Source organism: Ostrea edulis, chromosome 5 (assembly GCF_947568905.1).
Source record: "Ostrea edulis chromosome 5, xbOstEdul1.1, whole genome shotgun sequence".
Classification (NCBI taxonomy): domain Eukaryota; kingdom Metazoa; phylum Mollusca; class Bivalvia; order Ostreida; family Ostreidae; genus Ostrea; species Ostrea edulis.
In genome coordinates, this window is record NC_079168.1 from 24,257,037 (window position 1) to 24,282,741 (window position 25,705).

Genomic DNA, 25,705 nt, shown 5'->3' on the forward strand with positions numbered 1-25,705 from the left:
CCCTGTAGCGGATGGAGAAAACAACCCTGTTTGGATTACATCATGCTTATCCAATGAAAATGCGTGTTTCAGCTACTGTTTAAAAGTTGTTTAGAAATGGCTGCGCTCGTTGTTTAGGAATGGCTGCGCTCAGAGAGTAACGCAACCACGATGAGTATGCATCCTCTATAAATCAAATTCGGATATTTCTAAATTGTTAAAAGCGGTAGAATAAAGTCTTGCACATCGTGAGTTACAGGTTCTAAATCTATATTTAGACGAAGAAACATATGCTATCAATTTTGTTTATGTAAAGAAATCCATCAAATGTTTAAAACGATTGAAAATGTTCCAAGAGTGAATCATTCCCGCATAACACAGGCACTTGACGTTTTAAATATCTATAATAAAAAAAAAATCTTCCTGTAAACATAATATTCACAATATTATGTTCACAAGAAGACAATTTTTTTTATTATAGATATTTAAAACGTCAAGTGCCTGTGCCGCATAAATATGCACCATTACGGAAATCCTAAGTAGTTATACCCCCTCCCCCAATAAATCGGAGAGGGTTTAATTATTGCAGCTAATATGTGGTGGGAACAACATAAGATTTCTGGTGTCTCTATTTTTCTGTTACACAGTGAATGATCATGAATTGATTTTTGAACACAACTCGGGAATGTTTTGAACTTTAAATCCATCTCCTCCAACAAAAATCCGTACCCTTATTCGTTGAAATTTCGGTAATGATTAAGGTACATAGAAACATGTGTCCACATTACTATTAAATACGACCCACTGCGGCAATATACTACAATCGCTGTGACGGAAGCTGACAGGTCCACGTAAACTTGGGTATAACTAACATAATTTCCAAAGGAAGATAAGCCGGAAAACTCTAAATTGGGCATATTTAATCCGTTGTACTCTTTACTCTTGCTGTTGTATTTATTGTGATATATACATGTATAAACATTCTAAATGACCGTGTATCGTGTGACAGCGTGGCGAGAATTCTATCGTAATGGAAAGCAAGTGTTTTTTACTTGCCTAGATGGTCGAGCGATCTAGCGCCCTGGTCACATGCTGCTAGGAGATTTGGTTCCGCAGGTCGTGAGTTCAACCCCGGGTAGGGACTGAAGTAGGTATTCAAAGGACGTCTGTTATATAGTAGCCTTACCCCTAGCCATCTTTCCCTCGAAGAAATGGCTATATAGTAGTCCCCCCCCCCCCGGAAAAATGGCTATATAGTAAATCTTCCTCCACGGAAATTTGGCTATATAGTAGTCCCCCCCCCCCCCCCCCGGAAAAATGGCTTTATAGTAGATCTTCCCCCACGGAAATGTGGCTATATAGTAGGATTTCCCCCCTTTTATAGCCAGATGACCCCCCCCCCCCCGGAAAACCTACTACATGTATATAGTAGATTTCCCCCTCTTTTCATTCTGGTTATGTTTACGGCGGACCATCCCCATACATATTTATTACATTCTGAAATTAATCCTTTTCTGGCTGTTCATTTCTTTTATATCCTAAATGGAGAGTTAATTTCCGAAGTCCCTTGATTGGGATATTTGGAAATATTTATTATTCAACAAACATTTCTTCAGTCGAATGTTATGTAAAACAACCATATACGTATTTAGAATGTAAAATCAGGATATTTCGTGCTTGTAAAACTGCACCTATTTAGGTAACTCTGAATTTGTTAGTTAAACAAATAAGTATTTATCGTACGAGAAATCAAAAATTGTCTCTCACTATTTGATTAACACAAAAACCTTTCATATAGATAGTGGAGTAAAACTTGAATTATACAACTCTGTTGATTGTCTACCCGTGATTCCAAATTGCCGCTACTAAGGAATCAACTCGCTTTTTCGTTAGACATGATTCTTAACACCTCATTGGGAGAAAGTGAGATTTTTCAATTGAATAAGAGGTTTTTGAGAGGACCTTCCCTACTGTTTTCGGGTCATTGGTGGATTAATATATGTAGATGTGAACATGTTATCGATATAATCGTAACTAATCCAGGCGGTGCAACTCCCAGTACTTTGATTTTTACATATTCGTTTACAAAATTTCTCCAAAAATGAATTTATTTTGAATCTGACAGATGGACAACGTCATACTTTATTTCCATACGAAGATAATTCTGGAAAAGTTTAATTTTTAACATGCACTTCTAAAACTTCTTAGCTCACCTGAGCTGAAAGCTTAACTATTGTTCATTTTGCCATCTCAATTTATTACATGTACATGTTGAAACATGTATATCACATGTATCTGCTATCCTAAAAGATCCCAGATTGTTTTAAAAAATGAAAACCAAGACACGGAGTAATATTTTGTCCATTTTGTATTAAAAAAAATTGCGCAGTAGAAGTCAAACCCACCCACCCCCAATGGAATTTTGAAATTTCATTTTTTTTTTTACTAAGTATTTGCACCCAAAAAAACCTTGGACCCCCTGGGAAAATTGGGTCTATATTGTACCTAAAATATTTGGACCCCCACCCCTGGAAATATTGCCTGGATCCACCCCTGGCTTTGGCTGGTTTTGTTTCGTTCCTACTTAGGCCTAGGCTCGTTTCGAGTTCGTTTCGTGGTTTTGCATATGCCCCAATGATCGACATATACAAACGAAAAAACAAAACTACCAAAGTGTCAAAAGAAGGGTCTCAAACCATTTGTTTCATATAAGAATTCAAAGTAAACATGTTTTAGACAATGATAATAATGTTTTGTACATTCATTATTTCAAAACATTGATAATGAATCCTCATAAGCATATAAAAGGTATGTAAAATGATGATACATACAATCTTTCTTTTTACATACCAGGGTAATGCCTTTTGTTCCGCAGGTCAGATTTTGCGTTACCATGGTTATCAGGAAACGTTTTCTTTCTTTATTTTTGTTCTTACTTATAAGTTTGACTTAATACATGATCAAATTCTTTGCTAAGAAATACCTCTACTTCACAAACGATGTGTTGAAACGCACGGCTACTTAAAACTTGCATATCCATACCGACCGCTTCGTGGAGGCCCGTAAAATTTGTCCATTCGTGATCAAAAGTTCTAATAATTGCATGTATATGCGCTTTTCATCAGATCTCTTCAAACATGGATTAGAAATACCAACAAATTAGATTAATATTGTACATGTACTTTCTAAATTGTACTCGAAAATACAGATCTCTCTCTCTCTGGGTGTGGGTGTGTTTGCTGATACATGTGTACTATGGGATGAATTTAATTTTTTTAAATATATAATTTCGTATGTTTTATACTTTCAAAAATATGTCTCTATGAAAATACATGTACATGTATTTACATTCAAACTATCGGCAACATACACTTTTCGATACTCAGAACTATGCAATATCAATATTTGTTGTACAAAGCCCGACTGCTTTTCCATAGTCTTGTTTTCTAAAATCAAAACCAAAAACGTGAGGGAATTAACCCTGCTATGGGGAAAGATCTACTACATATAGGCATCTATTCTGAACTGAACAGGTATCCATTATATATTGATATGCTAAAGCAAACATTTATATACTGGTATAGACTAGAACACTCAACTTCAAACCTATTACAGACTGCTTTCAACGAGTGCAGGTCTAACACCATCAACAGTGACTGGTATTCTAGTATATTATTCTACAGTGAAAAACTGAATATCAATTTGCCTTACTGCAAAAACTTATGTGAAAATAAATTTGAATTGTACATAAAAAAGCAACTGCGTAACAATATCTCAAACTTTTGGGGAAATATCCGTACCAGTTAAATGCAAGGATTTGGAAAATTAAGTACATACTTTCAGTACAAAAGATTGTTCAATTTTGAAAAATACCTGAATTTAAAAACTCGAGACAATCGGGTAATTTTCACTAAATTCAGAATTAGTAATCATTGTCTACGGATAGAAACAGGCAGATATGAAAGAAAAATTGATAACCATGGTAAATAGTGAAATTCTTCCTAGATGTGAAAGAGTCTGTCAACACTGTATCTCAAGTTCAACAGAGGATGAATTGCATTTTCTTCTTGAATGTCCACTATATAATAATCCTAGAGGAGAAGTTTTGAATAAGATATTTAAAAAGCTTTCCAAACCTAGTACTGCTTAACAATACTGATCTGTTTACATGGATTATGTCAAATGAAGATCCTGAGTTTGCTGTTTATTATGCCAATATTTAATTGTAAATTTCAATACAAGAAAACAACATACATGTACAATATAGTTATGTGCATGTATAAGATGCAAGTTGATTACTGCAACATAGTTACTATGCTTGTACTACATGAATATGTGTTGTTGTTTTTTTTTTTATTGTGCATTGATAGATGTGATGGCTAACTCTCTGTTCATCATGCAGTGCAATTCTCTTTGTTTTCCTTTGTCATGTGCTTTTGTGATTTTGAACTTTGTCAATGTACATCATTATGCTCCTCTGGGGGCCCAAATTGGTTGAATAAATATTATATTCTATTCTATAGTAGTATTTCTCCCAAGGGGGAAAAGGTACTATATAGCCATTTTTCCGGAGAAAAAATCTACTATGGGGGAAAGGCTACTATACAACACCTCCCCACTTTAGCTGTAGCTTTTGATCCCTTATACCATCCCTCTTTTCGAAGAAAAATTGATTTATCTATTGTACTTTTGTTGATTTATCTATTGCACTTTGTTGATTTATCTATTGTACTTTTGTTGATTTATCTATTGTACTTTTGTTTATCTATCTATTGTACTTTTGTTGATTTATCTATTGTACTTTTGTTGATTTACCTATTGTACTTACTGGTAAATATTGAACACTGGTGTATCTCCAGTAAGTGCACAGCCCCCATGGATATTGGAAAAATAAGGTTTAAATGGTCACCCTTAGCCCGAAAACCACAGAATTACTACCCGAAGTCATTACAGGTAAATGAGGTAGAAAGAAAACGTTAGCAGATTTTTATTGTATGTATTTCTAAGAATTTCCTCATCTGCACAAGATTGTCCATTCTTGCCTTTTGGATATAATATTCTTTATTACATAAAACCTTATAATGGAAAAGAGAAATCTGGACAACATTGTTCTCGATATAAACAAAGGCTTTAAAAAGCGATCAATCGATGAATATCAATAGAGATTCAACACTGACAAACCCGACTTCAAAAGATGGCGAAACTCTTAATTTTAACGAACTTATCAGTAGAATTAGAATTATATATATATAAAGTCTCTTTTTTTTTCGAAGTAAAATATAAAGAAAACTCTAAACACTGTATAGAAACTGTATTTCGACCGTGTTACCGGTCTTTTTCAGTCGTGTTTATCTACATACACGATAGTACTATGACGTCACAGTAAGTATTATAAAATTGAGAAGCAACGTCAAAGTTGATATTGCGCGAAAAACATTTGAGAAAGGTCTAATAATAAAATGAACAATACTCACCCGACCTCGTGGACATATCCTAAATTATGACTATGCGTACAATTAAATATTTGGTAAGTAATGTAACAGAATTTTAGAAATGTTTGTTCACAAAGCAGTCAACTTCTGGCCTAAGTGAATACAAACAAGAAATATTACAGTAAGTAGTTAATCGCAAATACATCAATATTGTTATAATCAGTTATTATAACATGCATTTTCTTTGCATACAAGACATTGATTATTAAAGACAAAAATGTTCCCTTTTGTTTATTCCGTGTGGTACATAAGTATTCAATTTTTTCTTCCACAAAGTTTCTTTAAAGCGACGATAAATGTAATCTTTGTAAAGTTTTTCAATTCCTATTATAGAATAATCGTCAATACTATGAGAATCCGTATAGAAATGAATAGCAACAGGGTCATCAGTTTCTCGTCTAATAAATGACAAGTTCAAAACATGCCTTTGGTATAAATTATCCCAGTTTCTCCCACATATACACTTTTATTGCATTTTTTGCTGGATTTTACAATTGATATAATTTTTGATATGAAATTTGTTACCGTTGCAGTCCTCAAATTGATTGGTTTTAATGACATATTGACATAAAGTACACTTTTTAGCATCACACGGCTCGCATAAATTTTCTTTTCTAAAAAAATAGATTATTGTGTTTCTTATGTACCAGAATGTCTTTTAAATTTTTGTCTCTTTTAAAAGCCACTATGGGCATTTTTGAGGCAGTCAGAATTTTCAAGAATCAAATCCTCAGGACAAACGAAAAGAATTACATAATATGGCCAATATCAACAGAGAATAATAACAAAAATTGTCATTTTAGTGCTTTGTATATTTTTTTGTATTTGACCTTGTATGCATGCAAGGTGAAGATAACGAACAGTGATCAATTTCATAACTTCTACAAGCAATACAAAATAGATAGTTGGGCAAACACGGACCCCTGGACACACCAGAGGTGGGATCAGGTGCCTAGGAGGAGTAAGCATCCCCTGTTGACCGGTCACACCCGCCGTGAGCCCCATATCCTGATCAGGTAAACGGAGTTATCCGCAGTCAAAATCAGTGTGCCAAGAACGGCTTAACAATCGGTAGAAAACACGTCAGACAGCATTTGACCCAATGCGAGGTTGTATTGACGAACTAGATCGTTATAACGACCATAGAATTTGCGAAATGCTGACTTCAATCGAGACTGTTGAAATCCCTGTACCATCAACTTGTTTGTCAGTAGCTTACCTCGATTTAAAAACTGACTATACCCAGAACAAGCTCTTGCATATCGAATCAGTAGAGATATATATACACCATATGCAGGTGATAATGGAATATTGCTACATAAATGTGGGAAGTTGACGATGGAGAAGCTGAAATCATCCCGTTTGTCATACAGTTGAGTTGTTAGTTTGCCGTTAATGTCTACTTTCAATAAAATATTTAAGTATGAAGCAGAAGTGGACGACTCTGTGGTGTCCTTTATTTCGAGCTCACAGGGATATATCAAAGCGACATATGAATGAAAGCTATCATTGTTAATAGACAAAACGTCATCGATATATCTAAAAGTCGAATTGAAGGTCACAGCGAGAGATTTTTTCTTCTCACGTAGAAGTTTTTGAATAAATTCTGCTTCATATGAATATAAAAACAGGTCAGCTAACAAAGGAGCACAATTCGTGCCCATGGGAATTCCAACAGACTGTTGGAAGACCTGATCACCAAAGACCACGAAGATATTGTCAATGAGGAACTCTAGCATATTTTTATTTCAACTTCAGAGTACTTGTGCGTGGAATCAGAGTGGTGTTTAACAAAGTAAGTTTTTGAATGACTGATCACTAGATATGAATATTTCCGTTTTCTGTTTTTGTTGAAGAAGCAACTGTCTATGATGTCAAAAAGTGTAGTCTTTAATTTATCGTGTGGATCCGACACTTTTAGGTATCGGGTGTTGTTGGAACTTAGTGCTTATATATATATATATATATATATTATAATATATATATATATATATATATTAAATAATTTAAAAGATTAAAATCCAAAATGATCACATAATAATCAACGATCAGTGCCTGCTAATACTTTCGCCTTACGGCTCTTCAGACAGTTTGTGATCCCTTTTACCACTCCTCTTTTCGAAGAAAAATTGATTTATCTATTATACTTTTCTGGTAAATATTAAACACTGGTATATCTCAAGTAAGTGTAAAGTCCTTTTCTCTATCCTTTTCCCTATATATATATAAATGACTTGATAAATATTACTACTATTTCTTATGACCTTCAAGGTCATTCACATTTTATATACTGGCTCGTTAAAACATAATTTATGAGGTATGATTTCACTATCGAAAGAGTGGTATAAGCTCTCAATTATTTTAAATGATTTTTTCAGATTTTTTTCGGAATGATAAAAAGAGGTGTTTGCAAATAAGATATTCTAGAGTTCAAATTTCGCTGTGCTTTGATGCATAGTATAAATATCTGATAAAATACGCCTAGAAAAATCAGACGTTCTAATATTTTAAATATAAATTATTTATGGAAATTGAAAACGTTACTTGTTAATGTTTTTTTTAAAGCTACAGATAAAATCTTTAAAAAACATGTCAATTAAAATAAAAAAAAGAATGTAACGGAGAAATGTGTTAAGTTATTCATGAATCAATGCACTCATTCTAAGCACTTCTAAGCATTTGCCCTACATATTGGTGACCTTTTTGGTACATTGCGTCAATAGTCACTGCTTATGAAGTATCATTTACTTAGTTAGCATTGGTAATATGGAGGTTTACACTTTTTAGACATAAATTCTCCCAAAAAAATTAATTCTAATACAGGGAACACCATTATAACACTGATATGAAAGATAAACGGAACTGAATCCCAGTATAAACACAATGCTTCATATTAAATGCTACACATTCTTTTCAATGTTACATTACGTAGATCGTTCTATTGAGAAAACTTACAACCGTGGCAACATTTTCCTAGGGTTTTGTCATTTCGTAAATGGCTAATGATAGTTAACTTCTATAAAAATTATCAACCAATGAGATCACTATCTAGAATCTCTTCGCAGCGCCAGCCATGCTTCCGGCAATGCTAAACATTGATTTCTGGACGCTATTCCTTGCCTTCGTGGTAATTCTGTTGTATGTATGGTGGAAGAAAACTTCCCGGGACCCGGCCTTACCCCCAGGGCCGCCCACTGTGCCCTTTCTGGGGAATATTCTGTCTATATCCCCAGACACGATGCTGGAGAATTTCCAGACTTACAGGAAGAAGTATGGAGATGTTTTCAGTCTGATTACTGGCACCAAAACAATGGTCATTGTGAATGGACTGGACACAATACGAGATATTTTCATCAAACATGGTGATATTGTTTCTGAAAGACCAGATATCTTTGCAGCCAAAGAAATAGCTAAGTATAAAGGTATTCTTTGTGTGATGGTTACGGTGGCTTGTTGGGGACATATTTGTCTTTTAAATGTATTCATTGTGTGATGGTCACGGTGGCTTTTTGTTGGGGACATATTTGTCTTCTACTTGTGTGACTTGTGCATCTATTCCAAAAGTTCAGTTCTTTAATTTTTCATACCAATTTTTAAGTCGTTCTTGGCACACAGATTTTAACTACGGATATCTCCGTTTACCTGATCAAGATATAGGGCTCACGGAGGGTGTGACCGGTCAACTGGGGATACTTACTCCTCGTAGGTACCTGTTTCCATCTCTTCGAGGTAAAGGACTCCCTGTTTGGCATATTAATTTTGTATTTTTATAGGATTTATCGGATTCCCTGTTATCGTTACTTTTTTATGTTGAACAATAACACAATTACGAATATTCCATCACTTGAATAAATTTTACATGTTCCATAAACCTTCAGTAATACATTAATATGACAGTAGTCGTCCGTAAAGGAAAAATGCCACAAACTGTTCATTCTCTGAGCCTACGGCCCTCGATTAGTTCTTTCTCTCACAGAAAGGACAGTTTGAGGCCTTTCTCCTACTTAAAACATGATTTTCTTTTTGTGGGATGGAATCAAATAAACAAAATGTAGAAAACTTGTATTCAGAATGAATTGTTCCAGGTAGCATATATGCAATAGTAAATTCATTGTTTACAGAATAGACAGTCACAGGTAAGTTAAGGGTGCACAACATTTTGTTTAATGGCTATTGTATTACATTATGCTAAATAACAAAAGCCGTTGTCTAAAGAATGTACACTTACAGGTGGGGTTTGGTAAATATTTATACAAGTATATGATGTTTCTGAATCAATTGAAAGTTCGCCTTTGTATGATACATGTAAGCATTTCTTCCTCTGGTGATGAAAGTGTTGTGGGTTTTTTTTAACTCAGTCAAACTTCAAGGAAACTGAAGACGCACACAATACTGGTGGTATATTAAGTGACATTTTGGACCTAGAAACGTATTTGTTGTTTTTCCCCCTTGGGTACATTCCAATCTTTACCTGGCACTGTCCAGTCTGTTTGTTGTAACTGTCCATTCTGATTTTTAAAAAAGGTCCATTCGTGAAAGAATGGACAATTATTAAAAAATGAATAGACACTTGCGGGTAACTTAATGGACTGTTTATGGAGTTAGCACAATAATAAGTTATAGAATGGACAATTCAAACAAACAGTTTACGTCACAATTATGTTTTAACTATGATTAGAACTGTTTTCTTTTCATGATTTTAATTTCAATTGATATTTCCTCATTTGCAGGTCTCACCCTTTCCTCGGGGGAAATCTGGAAAGAACATAGACCATTTTCTGTCAATGCCCTCAGAGAGTTTGGATTTGGAAAACGAAGTCTGGAATCCAAGATAATGGAGGAAGTGGGTGTTCTTGTTCGGGAACTTCAATCAAAGAATGGACAACCGTTCAACATTAGAACGTTGATTACCCTCTGCATCTCAAATGTCATATGCTCCATCAACTTTGGTCAGAGATTCGAACATGACGAGAGTCGGTTTTTGTCCTTACTTAAAATGATAAACGAAAATCTCAGCAATGGTAACATAATGTTTAAAGCGAGTATTTTTCCATTTTTGAGGTACATTCCCGGAGATCCCTTAAAATTAAAGAAAGTGTTGCAGAAGGTCGACATCGTTTCGGATTATATTTATCAAATTATAAACGACCATGATGATAGCTTTGATGAGACCAATATCAGAGATTTCATCGATGTTTACTTGGGGAAACTGAAATCAGAGACAGATAATCCACGGACAACTTATGATGGTAGGTTTACACAATATTTCATTCTCATGATAGGCGATATGAAGATTTCAAATACTACATAAAAATGAAAGAGTTTTACTATTAGAAAGAAGCGGTCATATCTAGAAGATTAGGAAGATTGGAATTGCATTATTTACCCTAAAACCATTTCCCTATGAACCCCCTCAACGTAATTTTTAGACATATCTTTAATGATTTTATGGTAAAATATTGGAATGTTTGGTTACCATTTGCTGCAAAATTGTGTACATATATTACTAGTAAGATAGGCAAATTAAATGGAACTCAATAAAGCAACCTGAGAAATATAGAGCGATTGTGGCAGAAGAAAACGGATTTCATTTTCAAAAATCAATGTCTAGTTCATTTAGCAAATCCTTAGCATTTCTGCTTTACTGGAAGGATCGAGCATGGAGCCAAAGAACAATAACTTCTATGAAATTTAAGTTACCGCCCGTCGTTTGAGTATGGAAACGTGTCAGGACTCACGATCTAGGTTTTCCTTATTCATTTATTTTTATGTTTCGTAGTCACTAATAAACTTTCGTGTAGATATCAACAGAAAAATATTGTTCAATTTGATTATGATTCTATATTACAGTTAAACAGGTGATGCAGGTTGTGAAGGATCTATTTGTCGCAGGAACAGAGACAACATCAACAGCACTACGGTGGTTTACTGTCTTCATGATCAGAAATCCGGAAGTTCAGGAGAAGATGCGCAAAGAAATCAGTGACGTGATAGGAAGTTCTCAATATCCTAGTATTAATGATAAACCGAATATGCCATACACAGAAGCTGTTCTTCACGAGGTCCTCCGCATAGGATGCATTGTGCCTCTATCATTGCCCCATGGACTTACGAGAGATTTAATATACAAGGATTTCGTTATTCCAAAAGACGCTATTTTAATTCCAAATTTACATTCTATTCTCTTTGACCCAGAGGTGTTTGAAAATCCCAAGGATTTCCGACCTGAAAGATTTCTAGACGCTGATGGAAAACTTAAAAATGCTGATAAAGTATTGGCATTTTCCTTGGGTAAATATTGTTAAGGACGCATTTTATTCATATATAATGTTTAGCGAATACGATGCTTATTCCACTGAGAAAGAATAAAATATGTACGACATACGACACTAAAATCACATCACGTTATCATGCTTTTATCTATTTTTACTGGTTTCAATTTCATAATTTCTAATTTTCTTTTACGTCACAATGCCCTTTAAACCAATAGTACATACACTACATAAATAACTAAGCAAAATTGGTATTCAAAAATATTCTGAATTCATTCCTACAGGTCGTCGTGTTTGCCTGGGTGAATCTCTGGCTAGGATGGAACTGTTTTTGTTTGCTACAACTTTAGTACAGCGATTTCAAATCCTCCCCGCTGATCCCACACATCTACCCCCCGCAGAAGGGATTATGGGAGTGGCGACCTATGGTCCAAAGGAATTCTTGCTGAAGGCTATTAGTATCTAAAGATATTTCTTAAATATCTTTAGTTAAAAGTGAAGATATTTTACATTCATGGAAAATACAATCAGAGACAGGGAATGTGAATGGATTTATACGTCTGCATTTATCGTTAGAAGTGCACTATGTGTTGTAAACTTGAGCTTTTAATATACGTATGCAAAGCTTCAGTTATTATATTAATTTAAACTATATTTTATTCACAAAGTGAATGGGATCGGGCAGCAGGCATAGCCTATTTAAGCCCTCTCCCTCAGTTATTATATAAATCTGTACCTGAAATGATGGGTTAATACATGTGAGGATTTATTAAATCATATTGTTTGATATTGATATCATTCGAATTTAAAATCATTTTTAGAAAATATATACTTAATTTTACAGTATTTTAGTTTTCCATGAAAAAGAATAAGAGTAACTCAGTATCCTTTCAATGATCGATCTATCAATGCTGATTAACACAGTCAATGTTATAATTTATATGATGAGACTTTCTCTTAGTATCAGATATCACACACAAAAGAATCAAATAGTAATACAGTATTTTAACTTCATATCAACGACTTTGAAATTATTCACAATGTTGATCGCAATGATCATAATAACAATTTCACCGTGTAGGAATGCTCCATTTTTAATGCGTTTATGAGGAATATTTATAAAGAATTCAAATTGAGGCAAAGGCCGTATCACAATGCAACAACATGACGGAAAGCGAAGCGTCAGAAAAGTTATCGCCGCGCGGTCTTCGTTGTGATTTGTAGAGGCAACAATACGAACTTACAAAATATGAAGGAACAAAGAAGCTAACAAAAACACAGAAATATTTCAGTGAAGAATACCTCGCAGACATAAGAGGCACAATTGAAATGTTTAATAGGAATCCGAAGAGGGGGTGAAATCATGTCGTCATGATAATGTTTTCATCTTGTCTGATGCATCTATTAGTCACACTTAATAGCTTCAATTATGATGGGGCTAAATCTTTTTTGACATTTTCTTTTAAAATTAAAACTTCCATTAATTGTCATTTCAATGTTTGGTTTGAAGAATGTCTGGTGAAAGGCTGATTTTATGTATCACAGGTAAAGATCAGAACCACGAATAATTCAGAGGCAGGTGAAGAACTTCATACTCGTAAATCTGTCCTTTATAATGCTTGTATCAATATTTGAAAAGTTCATGATTTTAAATGTTTTGTCTGATAACTGAGATAATTCTGATAAAACGTTTTAATGAATTGCAGATTGTTTTAAAGAAGGGAGCATCGTGCAACAGAAGATCTAGCAAGTGTTTTACTGCCATTGGTAACTCAGGTTCTTGTGGACATATCAATAGCTTGCTGTACAGATCAGCTCATTCGAAAACTAAACCATGAAATCAATTCCAACAGATGTTGTCAAGACTTAATGCAAACCTTTCCAGGGGTAAATATCTATTGTTAAACCCCATAAAATCTTTTTGTTTTATGCTTTGTTCAGCAGAACGTAGCGTTTATGATTTAATTTAGCACTACATTTGCCACTCCAAAACAGAAAAAAACACTCTTGATTAGTGTTTATTTACACGTTAACTTTGGATGGAAATTTATAAACGGGTGAAAGTATTGGTGGGACATCATCTGACGCTGTGGTTATATTAGGGTACAAAATCTCTAAATCCTCACAAACTTACCAAGGGGATTTAGTCCGTACTTGTACCATCCTATCCAAAATCAGTGTTCACCTTAGTGATGAACCTGCATCACCTGTTTATCGAGCTGTTACATGTAGCACTATGAAATAAACGACACAAAACATCAGCATTTCGCAACACAGGCAGGAATTATCGGTACCAACAGTAAACATATTAGTCATTATTATATACCCATCAATGTATCGTTTTCTGATACTGTGGATTTCACAGAGTGTGATCCGGTTTTGTGGAAATATTGATTGTATTTTTGATAATTTGGATTACAGTCATTATCTTATAAATGTGGATTTAAAATACATAAGGGGGTATATAATGAATGTATCATGTAAGAGGTACTGAGGACCTATTCTAACCCGGATCCCCATGGGACGTGACGTGGATAACTGAAGAGTCCCAACTTTCACTCGTTCATTTGGCAAGAGATGATGAAACAAATTATATGTCCTATTTCTAACATTATTAATTTTAAAATGTCCTTTAAGATACATTTGAATATTGAATGAATAATACGTTCTAACATCAGTATATATGAAATATCTGAATTCAAATTATCAAACAAACATAATTTTTCTCAAATAGTACATTAATTAATCTTAACTTTAGCAATGTTTTTTTTTTTTTTTACATTCGAATAATCCCACATAAACATGTCATTTTAAGAAGTTTTTTTTTAAAAGCGTTATACATGTAGGATACCCAAGATTTCGGACGAATCAAATAAAGAAGGATTTTGTTTACGTGGGATTTCTTTTTCCTATGTGTTTTAACTACATCAAAACGTTTACAAATATTTAGGAAACTTCTATATCAAAATTTGTTTTGCGTCCTATGTCCTTAAGGTGGTGATTATCAAAAACATTTAAGTATATTGCAAATTTTGACACTTTTACACCTGAACACAATAGGAAACGATACATAATTGCGTATTTATGTCTTCAAAAACTTATTTTCATACATATCCCGAATGGGTGATAAATATCTCATCTGGACGATTAGATCCTATATGTTCAAGAATTGATGTATTCTGCGCTGCTCTATCCAAGTTATTTACCATATCTACAATGTCGTGTAATACATGCAGAGGAAAATAATTCTCTCCAATGCCATATCTGCTAACTATTGTCATTGATATAAGCATATCTGCTAACTATTGTCATTGATATAAGCATATCTGCTAACTATTGTCATTGATATAAGCATATCTGCTAACTATTGTCATTGATATAAGCATATACAATATTGTATATTTATACCATAATCATTGAACATAGAATTAAAGAAAAACTATGCTAAAACTCTTTTTTTCCAAGGACCCGCGAAACATCGACTCACAAACTAAGAAAATGAAGTAGTGGACCCTCATTTAGTGATCTCAGTTAAACTCCACCCATCACTCATTCCATTGTTTAAGCGCTCCATTATTCAAAAGGGATTGAGAGTTTCAGATAACTACTTAGTAATGTTCTGTTGGGTCCAATTTTATCATTTCTATGAACAAGTTTCCCCTTGATATCTCTCTGCCATTGTGGGGCGTTTGCACTTTAACACTTTAAGCAATGAAGAGGTAATCGGATATTAACCCAACCTATGTACATAAACACTATTGAGGTTCCATATCACGATAGGCAGTGTTTACATTGATATACCGGTTTGAAAATATAGCACGTATGTCATGGATCTCTGTACTGTGTTTCTCGCCATCGCGGTGATTGTGTTGTATATATGGTGGAAGAAAACTTCCCGGGACCCCGCCTTACCCCCCGGGCCGCCTACTGTGCCCTTTGTGGGAAATATTCTGTCCATATCCCCTGGCTCGATGTTGGAGAATTTCCAGACTTACAGGAAGAGGTATGGAGATGTTTTCAGTCTGATTACTGGCACCAAAACAATGGTCATTGTGAATGGATTAGACACAATCCGAGATATTTTTATCAAACATGGTGATATTGTTTCTGAAAGACCGGATATTTTTGCAGCCAAAGAAATAGCTAAGTATAAAGGTATTCATTGTGTGATGTTTATGGTGGCTTCTTGGGGACATATATGTTGAAATCTCATAGTTAAGAAATATTTTCCAAACCTTCACTTATTTTCATGTTCAACAATAAATAATCACAAATATTCCGTGACATTTCTTTATAATTGCTACGTTTCCTCTATCTCCAATTACATTATGGACTCGGAATTTTAAAATGACCATGATGTTGCAAATTCCTGTGCGTCTCTTTGTATATTGAACAATTTGCTTTAACCTTCTACAAATACAACAATTCCATGTATCTAAATTTATACATTATATCTTCTATCATGATAATTATGATTTTAACATCAATTGAATAGTGATACACTTTTAAGAATAACTGAATAGTTTTCATTTCTCCCTTCATTTGCAGGTATCATTCTATCATCAGGGGAATTCTGGAAAGAACATAGAACATTTTCTCTCAATGCACTCAGGGAATTTGGATTTGGAAAGCGAAGTTTGGAATCGAAGATAATGGAAGAAGTGGGTGTTCTTGTTCAGGAACTTCAGTCACAGAATGGACAACCGTTCAATATTCAAACGTTGATCACAGCCTGCATCTCGAATATTATGTGTTCTATCAACTTTGGTCAGAGATTTGAACACGACGACAATCGTTTCCTGTCCTTACTTGAAATGATAAACGAAAGTCTGAGCAATGGTAACTTACTGTTTATAGCGAGTATTTTTCCATTTTTGAGGTACATTCCTGGAGATCCCTTGAAATTAAGGAAAGTGTTACACAACGTCGACGTAGTTTCGGATTATATTTATCAAAGTATAAAAAGCCACGACGATAGCTTTGATGAGAATAATATCAGGGATTTCATCGACGTTTACATGAAGAAACTAAAATCTGAGGAAAGCAACCCACACACAACGTTTGATGGTGAGTTTACAATATTTTTTATTCACAAATTACACGATACAAAACTTAATTCTAGTAAATGCGATTAATAGTGTCTTACGATTAAAAGGAAATGGTAGGGTTTAAAGATTGGAATTGTATTATTTACTCAGAAACCATTTTTATGGACATTGAAATGAGAGAGGAAAAAACCTTAGTTAACTAACATAACTTGAACTTAATGGCAAAATATTTGTGATATTAAGTTATCATATGCTGAATTGTGTATAACTACATTCAATGAAAGGTGATTGGTTAATTGATGTTTTTCGTCACACTCAACAATTTTTCAGTTATATGGTGGCATCAAGTTTTTATTGGTGGAAGAGAGAACCCAGATACAATGTACCTGGGAAGAGACCACCGACCTTTCGAAAGTAAACTGGGAAACTTTCTCACTTACCGGCGCCAGCGGGATTTGTACCCGCGCCGACAGAGGTGAGAGGCCGTGCGATTTTGAGCGCGATGCTCTTACCACTCGGCCACGGAGGCCCCCCAATGAAAGGTGAAGATAAGGAACAGTGATCAATCTCATAACCCCCTCCCCTTTACGGAATAGAGAGTTGGGCAAACACGGACCCCTGGACATACCAGAGGTGACGTAATGAGGCAAATTGAAAGAGAGGGAGAGGGAATTATTGTGATGACAGAATATTTGCCAATTCATATCCAATGTTTAATTTAACAAAGTTTGATGATATATTATTCTTCGGGGAGAATCTAAAGTAGATCCAAAGAACAATATCTTCCTGGAAATTTACGTTACCACCTAACGTTTGAGTATGGTAACGTGTCAAGACCTACATTCTCGGTTTTCTTTGATCATGCATTTTTATTTAAGGTTTGGAAAGAAGCATAACTCCCAAAGTTTTGTATAGATATCAACGGAAAGGTAATATTCAATTTGAATATAATTTTTAATTGCAGTTGAACAGGTGATGAAGGTTGTTATGGATCTTTTCGTAGCTGGAACAGAGACAACATCAACTGCACTACGATGGTTTGCCGTATTCATGATCAGAAATCCGGAAGTTCAGGAAAAGATCCGCAAAGAAATCAATGACGTCATAGGCGATTCTAGGTATCCTAGCATGAATGATAAACCGAATTTGCCATACACAGAAGCTGTTCTTCACGAGGTCCTCCGCATAGGATGCATTGTGCCTTTATCAATACCACATGGACTTAAGGAAAATTTGAAATACAAAGATTTTATTATTCCAAAAGACGCTATTTTAATTCCAAATTTACATTCTATTCTCTTTGACTCAGAAATGTTTGAAAATCCCAAGGATTTTCAACCCGAAAGATTTCTAGATGTTGATGGCAAACTTAAAAATGTCGATAAAGTACTGGTATTTTCATTGGGTAAGTATCATTCTTGATACAAAATAAATCTTGTTCACATAAGATGTTCAAAGAATATAGTACATTATGATTTTGTTCTTCAAAAATAGCTAACATCTGTATGTTGTACTTGGCTAAATGTGTCAAAAGAAACAAACCACGTTATTACGATTTTATTTATTTTTACTGCTTTGCATTTCATATTTTCTACTTTTCAATTAAGTCAAGTTGTCTTTCTACATATACATGCACTTCATAAATAACTAAATGAAATTTCAGTCCATGTTTAAAATGTTTCGAAATTCTGTTGATTCAGTTGATTTGATTACAGGTCGTCGTGTTTGCCTGGGTGAATCTCTGGCTAGGATGGAGCTGTTCTTGTTTGCTACAACTTTAATACAGCGATTTCAAATCCTCCCCGCTGATCCCGCTCACCTGCCTTCATTAGAGGGGAATTTGGGAGTGACTTACTATCCAATGGAATTCTCACTCAGGGCAATTAGTACTTAATGACGCCTTGAAGAAGCATATTAAGTATTGTAAACTCGTGCTTAAGACAGACAAATATAAAACTTTAAAGTGATTATATATCTATCGATGTTTGAAACAATTGCAAGAGTAGTATTGATGCATGCGTGTATTTTTTAGATTGTATTTTTTCATTCAGCATTGTAGTTTTGCGTGATTGCTACAGAGTATACACATACTGCATTTAATCACAGAATAGAATGGAATATTCTGTCCATGAATTATGGATTGATGCCGATGCACATATTCATACATAAACATCATTTCTGGTACTGGACATTTGTAAGAAGGGCTAAGTTTTACAGTTAACGGCTGACGTGGACAAAAGGCATACTATCTGGAAACCTTATTGTGACATGTCTGTACACATGAATAGTCTTCATTTTCCAGTTACTCCTCTTCCACCGGAAATTGAGGACGCGCTTACCATTGCGGTCCAAGGTTCAAAGCATCACATAAATAGAATTAACAGATAGTGTATTGTAAAGCTTACGTTACCAAATACCTAGTTATGCTGAGTTTTAAAAGGTTGTATTATATCTATAAGAAATACACGGTTTGATTTCCTCAAATGAATGGAGAAAACATTTTAAAATAAGCACTTCGTCAAATTGTAGAGTTGGGGAAGAGGGTTTAGAGGAGTAGTTGTCGTTTATTTCTGCCCAAGGTTTGATGCAATTAATACCAAGAATTTCAGTAGTAATCTGTTTTGAAAACAACCGACACCTAGAATTAAAAGCACAATGAAAGCATGAGATATAATCAGTCACGTTGCATCGTTTGAAGGGGAGAGAAAAGTTAAATTCATAATATTGCCTGAAAATTCTTGACAAGTAAATTTTAAAAAATCCAAAGCTCGAGGAGGAAGACAGGAAGGATTCATCTTTCCATCCATTGGTGAAATTTTACATTACCACTATCATTCACGATCGACAATGCTGGTTATAAAAAAGGGGGCGGTAACCAGCCTATCTATAGATCGACCACTGTACTTAAAAATAACCAAATTTGCATGTAATAATAATATAGGGCAGACCCATTGTTGCTACGTGCCTGATAATCATTTTTGTGCTCATTTGAGTAATTGAAAAGCTCTAGCTCAAGAAAAGCTCTAAGTTAACACAAAATTTAATTTTCAAAAGATTGAATCACACGCGTAAAAAATATTTCAACAGAAATACGTATGTATTACACTAGAGGTACCACTTCGAGATAATTGATATGTTCTGCTTATTGGCACCTGGTGTACATTCAGCAACAAGTAGTTTTGCCTAGTGTGAAATGATAAAGTAATAACATTATACATGTATGCGTTAAACGTATAAGTGTTTTCAGGCATATCATATTGTGTTTTGGTTGTGGTAAATATTGCTAAAACTTAATGATGAAGAATTGCTGATATACTAAAGACAGTTTGTTTCTGATGAACTAGTTAATTTTTATACACTTTGTTACATCATGACCATCGGTTTTTGTGGTCTCATTTACGGCAAGCAAGGGGTACCGGGGACCTATTCTAACCCGGATCCCCACGGGACGTGACAGGACCAAGGTGGTGCCATTTTTATATATTGATATTTGAAGAGTCCCATATGTCACTCGTTCATATGGAAAGAGATGATGAAACAGATTATGTGTCCTATATTTTACATACACTGTAATTCACTTTGATTGATTGATTGATTGAATATTGTTTTACTTCCCTCTCGAGAATATTTCATTCATATGGAGACGTCACCACTGCCGGTGAAGGTCTGCAAAATTTAGGCCTATGCTCGGCTCTTATGGCCATTGAACGTGTAGGGATCTTTATCGTGCCACACCTGCTGCGACACGGGGCCTCGGTTTTTGCGGTCTCATCCGAAGGACCGCCCCATTTAGTTGCCTCTTACGACAAGCAAGGGGTACTGAGGACATATTGTAACCCGGATCCCCACGTGATCAAATGAAACTTTTCTTGAAAATACATATGAATATTGAATGAATAATACTTTCTAACATCAGTGTACATGAAATATATGAATCCAAATTATGAAAGAAAAGACGTTTTTTTTTTCATATAGTATAATTTACATATTTAATATTGTAAACTTATTTACAAGTTTGATAATCCTTTCATTTTTTTTTTATTCAAATAATCTCGTATGAACTAGACATTTTAAAAAGTTTTCCAAGGTTATAAGATACCCAAGATTTCGTACGAATCAGATGAAGCAGGAGTCTGCTGTTTTTACGTGGTATTTACTAGTATTTGATCCAACAACAATACAAATTGGTAAGTAATACATGAAATGCACCGATACGAAAAGTAGTTTTGAAAGATTTCATTCAAGGCAATGTTTTCCATATGCATTTTCAAGTAGACTTGTGAATTATGCAAACATAAAGACGGTTTCATAGTAAAATATGAGTGTTTAGCAAAATTAGAATATTTTCAAATATTTTTCAAAATTCTATGACAAATATTTTGGTATCCTATGAAGCTGGTGATTAATTACAACATTTCGGTATATTGCACATTGAGACACTTTTATACCTGTACACAATCGGGCACGAAAAATATTTGCGTAAATATGTTTTCAACACTTATCTCCATATTTATCCCGAATGGATGATAAATATTCCATCTTGAAGATTAGGCACTATATGTTCAAGAATTGATTTATTATGTGCTGATCTAGCCTAGTTATTTGCGTAAACATGACATATGTATCATGTCATGTTATAGATGAAAACATTTCTCTTCATTTCACAAAAACTGTCGTTAATAGGAACGAGTTCAATGTCATAGTTGCTAACATATGTTGTACATTTATGCCATAATCATTGAACATAAAATTCGAGAGAAAAAATGTTAAAACTCCTTTTTAACGACCCGCGAAACATCAACTTACAACTAATGAAATGAAATATTGGGCGATCATGACTCTCTACTCATTCAATGATCTCATTCTGTTGTTTAAGAGCTCCATTATTCAAATGGGATGGAGAGTTCTGTTGTGTTTAATTTTATCAGTTTTTATACACAAATTTCCCTTAGTATCCCTCTGTCACTATGGGGCGTTTACTGAAAACCTGTTTTAACCCGGATCCCTAGGAGAGCATATTTGTTGAAATCTGGTAGTTTAAACATCTTTTCCAAACGTTCACTTATTTTCATGCTCGCAATAAATAATCAGTCACACTACTACACAATTGCTACGTTTTATCTATCGCCAATTATATTATGGACTCGGCATTTTAAAATGACCATGATGTTGCAAGTTCCCGTACGTCTCTTTACATATTGAACGATTTGTTTTAACGCGTTTACAAAGACAATGACTCTATTTATCTAAGGTTGTACAATATTTCTCCTAATCATGATAATTATGATTTCAGCATCACTCAAATGATGATGAACCTTTATCAATTACTGAACACAGTTTTCATTTCTTCCATCATTTGCGGGTATTGCTCTTTCCTCAGGGGAACTGTGGAAAGAACACAGAAGCTTTTCCCTCAATGCACTCAGAGAGTTTGGATTTGGAAAACGAAGTTTGGAATCGAAGATAATGGAAGAAGTGGTTGTTCTTGTTCAGGAACTTCAGTCACAGAATGGACAACCGTTCAATATTCGAACATTGATTACTGTCTTCATCTCGAATATTATGTGTTCTATCAACTTTGGTCAGAGATATGAACATGACAACCGTCGTTTCGTATCTTTACTTCAAATGATAAATGAAAATCTGAGCAATGGTAACTTACCGTTTATAGCGAGTATTTTTCCATTTTTGAGGTACATTTCTGGAGATTCCTTGAAACTAAGGAAAGTGTTACACAACGTCGACATGGTTTCGGATTATATTTATCAAATCATAAACGACCATGACGATAGTATTGATGAGAACAATATCAGGGATTTCATCGACGTTTATTTGAAGAAACTGAAATCTGAGGAAAGGAACCCACAGACAACTTATGATGGTGAGTTTTATTTACATAATACACGATACAGAACTTAATTCTACTTAATGGGATAGCATCTTACGACTAGAAACAAAGAATAAAATTTAAAAGATTGGAATTATATCATTTACCCAGAAACCATTTTCTTATGGGCATTGAAATGAGAGCAAAAAACGTAGCTGGCAGACATAACTTGAATGTTATAGTTTATATTTGCGATGTTTGGTTATTACATACCAAAATGTGTATAAATACATTCGATGTGACGTAATGAGGCAAATTGAAAGAGAGAGAATTATTGTGATGATGGAAGACAAATTTAATTGATTGAATATTGTTTAACGTCCCTCTCGAGAATATTTCACTCATATGGAGACGTCACCACTGCCGGTGAAGGGCTGCAAAATGTCGACCTATGCTCGGCGCTTATGGCCTTTGAGCAGGGAGGGATCTTTATCGTACCACACCTGCTGTGACACGGGACCTCGGTTTCTGCGGTCTCATTCGAAGGACCACCCCATTTAGTGGCCTTCTACAACAAGCAAGGGGTACTGAGGACCTATTCTAACCCGGATCCCCACGGGATCGGAAGATAGATTTGAAAATTCACATCCAGCGTTTAATTTAACAAAGTTTCGTGATCTAGTATTCTTGTGGGAGGATTAAGAGTGGGCCAAAGAACAATATATTCCAGGCCTGGAGGTTATGAAAAATTTTGAGCTCTTTTTCATACTCAAACTTAAACTCCGTGCTCTAAATCGTAATTATACTTAAAAGTGAAGGTTTTAAAACTTTTATAAAATTATTCTCATACTCAAATGGAGTACATTCTTAAGATTTTTCGAGTATGCTTGAAGCTTGCTCAGAATTGTACTCAAAACAAACATAGCAGAATACGGTAAAACAAATTATAACCTCCGGGCCACCTAGCGTTTGATTATGGACATTTGTCAAGACCTACGTTCTAGGTTTTTCTTTTTTCTTTTTGTTTTGAATTTTGAAAGAGGCACCACTCTCATAGTTTGGTATAGATATCAACAGGAAAGTGACATTCAATTTGAATATAATTTCCTCATTGCAGTTGAACAGGTGATGAAGGTTGTTACGGATCTTTTCGTAGCTGGAACAGAGACAACATCAGCAGCACTACGATGGTTTACTGTGTTCGTGATCAGAAATCCGGAAGTTCAGGAGAAGATCCGCAAAGAAATCAATGACGTCATAGGCGATTCTAGGTATCCTAGTATGAATGATAAACCGAATTTGTCATACACAGAAGCTGTTCTTCACGAGGTCCTCCGCATAGGATGCATTGTGCCTTTATCAATACCACATGGACTTACGAGAGATTTAAAAGGATTTCGTTATTCCAAAAGACGCTATTTTAATTCCAAATTTACATTCTATTCTCTTTGGCTCAGAAAAGTTTGAAAATCCCAAGGATTTTCGACCTGAGAGATTTTTAGTTTCGGTTGAGCATCACTGAAGAGACATTATTTGTCGAAATGCGCATCTGGTGCATCAAAATTGGTACCGTATAAGTTTTACATGCTAATGGGAATCTTAAAAATGTTGATAAAGTACTGGCATTTTCATTGGGTAAGTATTAATCGGGATACAAAATGTATTTTGTTCACATAAAATATTCAACGAATATAGTACATTTATTTGTTGAAACCAACTAATATCTGTATGATATACTTGGCTAAATGCGAAAAAAGATAACAAAACACCACTACATTATCACGATTTTATCTAATCTTACTGTCTTACATTTCGTATTTTCTATTTTCAATTAAGTCAAGTTGCCTTTCTACATGTAAAACTTATACGGTACCAATTTTGATGCACCAGATGCGCATTTCGACAAATAATGTCTCTTCAGTGATGCTCAACCGAAATGTTTGAAATCCGAAATAACTATGAAGTTTTAGAGCTAAATATAGCCAAAAACAGCGTGCCAAAAAAGTGGAGCCAAATTCGTCCAAGGATAAGAGCTATGCATGAGGGAGATAATCCTTAATTTTGAAATGAATTTCTAAATTTTATAACAGCAATATACATTACCTACAGAAGTAACTAAATGAAATATCAATCCATACTTCTCTACAGTTCTGAATTTAGGGAAATTCCATTGATTCAGTTGATTTGATTACAGGTCGTCGTGTTTGCCTGGATGAATCTCTGGATAGGATTGAGCTGTTTTTGTTTACTACAACTTTGGTACAACGATTTCAAATCCTCCCCGCTGATCCCGCGCACCTGCCATCATTAGACGGGGATTTGGGAGTTACTTATTGTCCGAGGGAATTCTCACTCAGGACAATTAGTACTTAATGAAGTCTTGAAGAAGCACACTAAATATTGTAAACTCATGCGTACGACAGACGAATATAAACATGAAAGTGATTATATCTATCGATGTTTGAAATAGTTGCTAGACTAATATTGATGCATGCGTGTATTTTTTAGATTATATGTTTTCATTCAGCATTCTAGTATTGCGTAATTGCTAAAGAGTGCATACTTGATTTTACATAGAATATATACATACTGTATTAAATCACATAATTTCCGTGAACGTTAGATTGATGCCGAGGCACATATCACTTCTGTTACTGAACGGCCAAATCTTACAGTTCATGGCTGACTCGGACAAAAGGCACAATATACGGAAACCTTCTCGTGACATGTTCAAATACATGAATTAAGTCATGAACCAATGCAATGTATAGAAATGTTCAAGTTGTCCAAACATTATAAACTTGTAGATACACAACTGATGCATAACGATAAGCAGAAATAAGGTGACGTCAATAAATCCACTTAAAGACCAAAAAAAAAAACACCGTATGGTTGCTCCACGGATGACTGAATGTGGGCGGAGCTTATCCATGGTCAATGTTATCTACCTGGAATTTACCTGGCCAAGAGATCAGTTGTTGTGTATATTTTTATGATATACACAGGAAATTTCTTAGGTTATTACAAATTATGCTTAGTGTCTTGATTTGTGCAAATTAAAAAAAAAAAATTAAAATTTCTACCTAC

General features: G+C 34.6%; 2 protein-coding genes and 1 pseudogene across 2 annotated transcripts; all 3 read left to right on the top strand.

Moving 5' to 3' along the window:
- Positions 1-8,507: 8,507 nt before the first annotated feature.
- Positions 8,508-12,538, top strand: LOC125652692 (cytochrome P450 2G1-like). The gene is made up of 4 exons (XM_048882050.2): positions 8,508-8,893; positions 10,202-10,720; positions 11,322-11,762; positions 12,028-12,538. The coding sequence occupies exons 1-4, from the start codon at positions 8,545-8,547 to the stop codon at positions 12,207-12,209; spliced, it is 1,491 nt and encodes a 496-aa protein (XP_048738007.1). The 5' UTR covers positions 8,508-8,544; the 3' UTR covers positions 12,210-12,538.
- A 1,119-nt stretch (positions 12,539-13,657) lies between these two features.
- On the top strand, positions 13,658-20,127 carry LOC125652694 (cytochrome P450 2C28-like). The gene is made up of 4 exons (XM_048882052.2): positions 13,658-15,898; positions 16,292-16,810; positions 17,756-18,196; positions 18,507-20,127. The coding sequence occupies exons 1-4, from the start codon at positions 15,571-15,573 to the stop codon at positions 18,683-18,685; spliced, it is 1,467 nt and encodes a 488-aa protein (XP_048738009.2). The 5' UTR covers positions 13,658-15,570; the 3' UTR covers positions 18,686-20,127.
- Positions 20,128-20,256: 129 nt separating this feature from the next.
- LOC125652696 (cytochrome P450 2C28-like) lies at positions 20,257-25,474 on the top strand (annotated as a pseudogene).
- The last annotated feature ends 231 nt before the right edge of the window (positions 25,475-25,705 follow it).